The 6,898-nt window shown below is 40.7% G+C and overlaps 2 protein-coding genes across 2 annotated transcripts; both read left to right on the top strand.

The window, feature by feature from the left end:
* The first annotated feature begins 679 nt into the window (after window positions 1-679).
* On the top strand, window positions 680-1,118 carry LOC311288196 (histone H3.2). Its single transcript, XM_084405476.1, has one exon. It carries the CDS (start codon window positions 702-704, stop codon window positions 1,110-1,112), a length of 411 nt encoding a protein of 136 aa, XP_084261602.1. The 5' UTR covers window positions 680-701; the 3' UTR covers window positions 1,113-1,118.
* Window positions 1,119-5,163: 4,045 nt separating this feature from the next.
* Window positions 5,164-5,911, top strand: LOC311288205 (histone H4). The gene has a single exon (XM_084405485.1). It carries the CDS (start codon window positions 5,216-5,218, stop codon window positions 5,525-5,527), a length of 312 nt encoding a protein of 103 aa, XP_084261611.1. The 5' UTR covers window positions 5,164-5,215; the 3' UTR covers window positions 5,528-5,911.
* The last annotated feature ends 987 nt before the right edge of the window (window positions 5,912-6,898 follow it).

Raw genomic sequence — 6,898 nt, 5'->3', positions numbered from 1 at the left:
CACAATAGACACAATAAACAGTACAACACAGTAAACAGTGCAAATTGAGGTAAAGAGTGCAGAGAGAGGTAGAAATTATCCTATTGTCCTCCTGCCATGATTAGGAGCTGTTGTACAGTCTGATGGCCAGTGGGACGAAAGAGTTTTTAAATCTGTTGGTGGAGCTGGGCTGGGACAGCAGTCTGCCACTGAACACACTCCTCTGTAACAGAAACTGATCAATGTTACTGAGGGTCTTTTGTCCTTTAAGATCTGCTCTACTGAACGATCCTGTGTTTTACATATCTCTCTGTGTGTGTGTGTGTGTGTTAATATCTGGCTGCAGAGCTTTTATACAGACTGTAATGTGATTTTGTTCTCATCCGAGATCTCCACAACTACTGGGAATTAAAACGAGTATTTCAGAACAAATAAATACAGAAATCTGAGAATAAAGCCTGTGGATGTTTTTGTTACACTGATTAATTAAGTAGTAAACAGAACAAAAGCGTCTTGAGCGGGAAACCCTCGTTTGAAAAGAGGAAACGCGCAGTCATTGGCTAACAGTCATAAGCGCGTCACACATTAGCCAATCACAAGCCTCTGCATCATCGCGACACTGTGAGCTCGAGACGGTCCAATGCTATAAAAGCAGGAGGCGTGTTACAGAAAGCATTTATTCCAGCACAAGCAGCAGGACCGAGAGAGAAGAAACTCCAGCAATGGCAAGAACCAAGCAGACCGCTCGTAAATCCACCGGCGGCAAAGCCCCGAGGAAGCAGCTCGCGACTAAAGCAGCGCGGAAGAGCGCGCCCGCCACAGGCGGCGTCAAGAAGCCCCATCGGTACCGGCCCGGGACCGTGGCTCTGCGAGAGATCCGCCGCTATCAGAAGTCCACCGAGCTGCTGATCCGCAAACTGCCTTTCCAGCGGCTGGTGAGAGAAATCGCCCAGGACTTCAAGACGGACCTGCGCTTCCAGAGCTCCGCTGTCATGGCCCTGCAGGAGGCCAGCGAGGCTTATCTGGTGGGTCTGTTTGAGGACACCAACCTGTGCGCCATCCACGCCAAGAGAGTCACCATCATGCCCAAGGACATCCAGCTGGCGCGCCGTATCCGCGGAGAGCGCGCTTAAACCCGCCGCCGCTACTGTGCACGCGCGTCACTCCCCAACGGCTCTTTTAAGAGCCACATCACTTACTATAAACGAGACAATTTCCACTTTAACGCGGAATAAAAAAAATAGGTTATATAATGTGGGATCTGGATTAAATAAAAGCTTAGTGTGGGCAAGTATGAGGGGGAAAACAGGAAAAAATGTGATAATTGTGTATTTCCAGACTATCGCCGTATTACTGTTTACTAAAACATACTATTGGCCATTTCTGTTTCATCTGATCAGAGTTTATGGCATTTGGATCAGACATCTAGTGATTAATACAACTTGTTTCCAAGGCTCATATTTTCATTAAGCAGAAAGAAGTTGCTGGTTATGAAGTGTTTTGGGTTTCTTTTCTTCATGTAAGCACATATTATCACATCAGCAAAACCAATACATGAATATGCGAAAGTGAATATTAACTGGACAAGGATTTCAGATATTGCCATCTTTGTGGGGACATTTTGTCTCTATAATGAAGGGTTTACCAGGACACACACACACACACACACACACACACACACACACACACACACACACACACACAGGCATAAATAGAAAAATATCACAGATGCCACTATTCGCAATTATATTATAAACAATATTGTAATTCGGTATCTTGTGTCCCCCTTTGTTTAATTTGCTAAACTTGTAGAACAGCACTGTTAATTATCAACCAGCAAGGCAAGTTTATTTATATAGCACATTTCATACACAATGGGAATTCAAAGTGCTTTACATAGAAGCAATTAAAATAATAAATAGAAATAAGAATAATTAAAACAGTTTAGATAAATAAAATACAGTACAGTACAAACAGTCGGACGAACAGTGGCACAGTGCTCATTCAGTAAATGCACAGCTAAACACAGAAGTGTTCTGAGTCTGGATGTGAAAGTGACTGTAGGAGCACATCTGATCTCCTCTGGAAGCTGTTCCAGCATTATAGCTAAAGCGGACTCGCCATGCTTAGAGTGAACCCTTGGTGTTTCTGATGTGATCCTAATGATCTGAGTGATCTGTTGGGTTTATATTCAGTGAGCATATCTGCAATATATTGAGGTCCTAGGCCATTGAATGATTTATATACCAGTAATAATACTTTAAAATCAATCCTAAATTTAACTGGGAGCCAGTGTAAAGACCTGAGGACTGGTGTGATGTGTTCATATGTTCTGGTTCTGCTCAGCGTTCTGTATGAGCTGCAACTGTCTTATGGTCTTTTTGGGAAGGCCAGTGAGGAGTCCATTACAGTAATCCACCCTGCTGGTGATGAAAGCATGAACAAGCTTCTCTAAGTCTTGTCTGGAAACAAAGCATCTAATTCTTGCAATATTTTTCAGATGATAGTATGCTGATTTAGTTATTGCTTTGACATGACTACTGAAACTAAGGTCTGACTCTAGTGTCACACAGAGATTCCTGACTTGATGTTTAGTTGTTTGACCCCTGGAGTGAAGGTATGCGTTCACCTTGAGAACTTCATCTTTGTTTCCAAACGCAATGACTTCAGTTTTGTCTTTGTTTAACTGAAGAAAGTTTTGACACATCCAACTGTTGACTTCATCAATGCATTGGTACAGGGAGTCAATGGGGCTGTAGTCGTTAGGCGATAGGGCTAAGTAGAGCTGTGTGTCGTCTGCATAGCTGTGGTAAGAGATTTGGTTCTTTCTCATTATTTGGCTCATTGGGAGCATATACAGGTTGAACAGGAGTGGTGCAAGAATTGAGCCTTGAGGGACTCCGCATGTCATGGATGTCCACTCAGACTTATGGTCTCCTATACTCACATAATAACCTCTCCCATCCAAGTATGACCTGAACCATTTTAGGACTATCCCAGAAAGCCCCCCCCAGTTTTCCAGTCTGTCAAGAGGTATGTTATGATCAACAGTGTCAAATGCAGCACTGAGGTCGAGTAGCACCAGCACCGATAATTTGCCTGAATCAGTATTTAAGCGAATATCGTTTATTATCTTTATGAGCGCTGTCTCTGTGCTGTGGTGCGGTCGGAAACCAGATTGAAAATTGTCAAAGTATCCATTTGAGCTCAAGAATTTGTTCAGCTGATTGAAGACAACTTTTTCAATGATCTTGCCTATGAAAGGAAGATTTGAGATCGGCCTATAGTTGCTTAATATGGAGCCAAATAATGGCTTAATATAGAGCCAAATAATGCTTAATATAGAGCCAAATAATGAGAAAGAACCAAATTGCTTACCACAGCTATGCAGACGACACACAGATCTACTTAGCCCTATCACCTAATATGGTCTTATCCAGATTGCTCTTTTTCAGGAGGGGCTTGACAACTGCAGTTTTCAGGGAGTTTGGAAAACTCCCAGAGAGAAGTGAAGCATTTACCACTTCTAGAAGATCTGCTTCTAAACTGTTTAACACACTTTTGAAAAAAGATGTGGGAAGTGTGTCAAGAGCGCAGGTTGATGTTTTAAGGTGCTGAAATTTTGCCATCAATTTCTTTGAAATCAGACAAAGTTACTACTTTCTCAGGTGGTCTGATCTGTCTGACCCCAGAGCAACTCAAGGATGTGCTGATCACCTTTCTGATATTATTGATTTTCTCAGAGAAGAAAGAAGCAAACTCACTGCACTTGTTGTCTGAGAGCATTTCACTGGGAATCTGGCTTGGGGGGTTTGTCAGTCTCTCTACAGAAGCAAAAAGAGTGCGTGTGTTGTTTAAATTGCTGTTTATAATATTTGAGAAGAAAGTCTGTCTAGCTTTGCCTAGTTCCACATTGAAAGCATGAAGGCTGTCTTTGTAGATGTTATAATAGACTACAAGTTTTGTCTTCCGCCACATGCGCTCTGCTTTTCTGCATTGTCTTTTCATATTTTGCACTGTTGTTGAGTTTCTCCAAGGTGCTTTTTGTCTGCCATTCTTCTTCCTGACTTTCACAGGAGCAATATCATCAATTACACTTTTAACTTTTGAGTTAAAAGAATGAAGGCGAAAATCAACAGAGTCAGCAGATATGCTTGGTGTTAAGGATATAGCCTTCATAAATAGTACATTAGTGTTCTCATTTAAGCATCTCTTCTTGACAGACACAGATCTAGCTTCAGTGGCAGGACAGATCAATATATCAAAGAAAATACAGAAATGATCAGACAGTGCTACATCCTTAATAACAATCGATGAAATGTTTAGACCCTTACTGATAAGTAAATCTAGAGTGTGTCCGCGATTGTGTGTGGGTCCATGAACATGCTGAGTCAGATCAAAAGTTTTTAAAACAGTTCTGATTTCTTTTGCCATATTGTTTTCTGCACTATCTATGTGGATGTTAAAATCTCCAGCAATGGCAAAACAGTCAAACTCGGAGGTAATTGTTGATAATAGTTCTGTAAAGTCCTCAGCAAAGGCTGGAGAGTATCTTGGAGGCCTGTAAATAATGAAAAGTAAAATGCGTGGAGCACCTTTTAACACAATACCCAGATATTCGAAAGAAGGGTAATTCCCAAATGATATTTGCTTACATTGATAGATATCTTTAAAAAGAGCAGCTAGACCCCCACCTCTCTTAACAGCTCTGCAGACACTCATAAAAGTAAAGTTAGGAGGGGCTGCTTCACTGAGGACTGTTGCACTGCAGCTGTCTTCTAGTCAGGTTTCATTTAGAAGCATAAAATCCAGGATGTTTGTGGTTATTAAGTCGTTGACTAGAAGTGATTTATTTTTAAGTGAGCGAATGTTTAAAAGTGCTAACTTAACAGTCTTACTTTTTGCCCCCCCCATAAATCTTAGTTTAACGTGTAATAGGCACCAGATTAGTTGGGTTTGCTGTACGGCTATTGAAGGCCTTAGGCCAGTACTGTAAATCATACTATCTGAAAATGAATAAATATTTAATATAAAGCAAAGGAAAGACTCGTGATCGGGGTGGCGGTTAAATGTTTCGAGCTCTATATTTTGGGGGAGCGGCGCGCGCATGTGACGCGTCGCTGGTTTCTGTCAGGTCCTGTAAGCAAGTATAAACGGCCTCCCTTCAACAACACTCATCAGTGATCACCCATTTTTCATTATCGCTTGATCTGATTAACGGTCTTACGAAACAATAATGTCTGGAAGAGGCAAAGGCGGGAAAGGGCTCGGAAAAGGAGGCGCGAAGCGTCATCGTAAAGTTCTTCGCGATAACATCCAGGGAATCACCAAACCCGCCATTCGGCGTCTGGCTCGCCGCGGCGGCGTCAAGCGCATCTCCGGGCTGATCTACGAGGAGACCCGCGGTGTGTTGAAGGTGTTTCTGGAGAACGTGATCCGAGATGCCGTCACCTACACCGAGCACGCCAAGAGGAAGACCGTCACCGCCATGGATGTTGTGTACGCGCTGAAGCGGCAGGGACGCACCTTGTACGGCTTCGGGGGATAAACGCCTGAAACAGGAGAAACCGACGGACCCAACGGCTCTTTTAAGAGCCACACACTCCCGCACTTAAAGAGTCCATGATTTAACAATATCAATCACAAAAAAAAAAAAAAAAGTTTTCTATATCTGGGACATTCTACCAGAAACGTACATTATCTGTCCTTGAATTGTTATAGTGAATAAAGTATTTAATCCAAAAATTTCTAAAACTGGCTCAGTTGATTTCTGCGAGTTCTGTAAAGGAATATGACAATCATTAGGTTCTCAGATATTTTATTCTTTATTAAAAACACTTTTGAAAATTACAAATCCTGTCCATGCCCTTGTCCTCAGCCAAATTGGAGCTACAGCTTTCATAGTTTTGTTATGCTACAAACTGTTATTAAAAAAAACTCATCAATAACAAGTTTAAGCTGTTATCATTCACATCAACTGATCAAAAACATGAAATTATATATACATTCTACAAATAAATTATATTTTACAACTGTCCCCATGTTTTGGTCAGTCCTGTCACGTTTACATAAAACTACATAAAATGTGTGAAATACGCCTTTAAGGGTATCACTCAGAGGAAGTGACATCATTTGACCCAGGTGAAGCTAACATTGATCAAGGCTGAATTCTCTCATTGAATTGTATGATTTTAAGCTTGTTTTTGTATATTTTCTTTAGGAAGACGAGCTAAAGGATCAGGCCCTGTCACGGTAAAACATTCCAGAATATAATGAAAATGTTTTAAATCCAAAACATGTCTAAAAAGGTTACTGAAATTCCTTGCTTGCATGTTAACAGTTTTTATGCTAGCATACAATGGCCAACCGTCAGGCCCTGTCACATTCCTGTGTGACACGGCCTTATAAATGAATGTTATTGTTCTTTTTTATTACATTTATTGCATATTTTATGTATTTAACGCATGCAATAGTAAAATGAAGTCCATGGTGCTTGATTTTTATACAATTGTGGCCATGGAAGTGATTTAAACACCCGAATTCAATTATTTGGAGGGCTGTCCCAATACTTTTGGCAATATTATGTATGTCCTTGGCTGAATTTAACCAGTCCATTAACATTAAAATTATAATAATAATTTAAAAAAGAAATGCCAATCAAAACTTAAATAAAGAACACAAAACATCACTTTTTCTGCATCATCAAAATCCATAAAGTCAGTCCTGTCACAGTACCGTCAGTCCTGTCACGCCATGGTCAGTCCTGTCACACAGGAAATATGACAAAAGTGTACTATTTGAGGAAATATTAATTAATTAATCTCTTTACCTGTGTAGATGAAGGTGGGGTATATATATCCATAATCCACTACTATGTTTTTATAAAAATCTCCTATGTAAAGTTAGTTATTTTACAACT

The sequence above is a fragment of the Rutilus rutilus genome (genome assembly GCF_951802725.1).
Source record: "Rutilus rutilus genome assembly, chromosome: 3".
NCBI classification, from domain to species: Eukaryota; Metazoa; Chordata; class Actinopteri; order Cypriniformes; family Leuciscidae; genus Rutilus; species Rutilus rutilus.
This window is presented reverse-complemented; position numbering and strand designations above follow the sequence as displayed.

Excerpts from the sequence above, each read along its gene's own strand:
- LOC311288196 (XM_084405476.1), top strand. The coding sequence starts at position 702 with ATGGCAAGAACCAAGCAGACCGCTCGTAAATCCACCGGCGGCAAAGCC.
- LOC311288205 (XM_084405485.1), top strand. The coding sequence starts at position 5,216 with ATGTCTGGAAGAGGCAAAGGCGGGAAAGGGCTCGGAAAAGGAGGCGCG.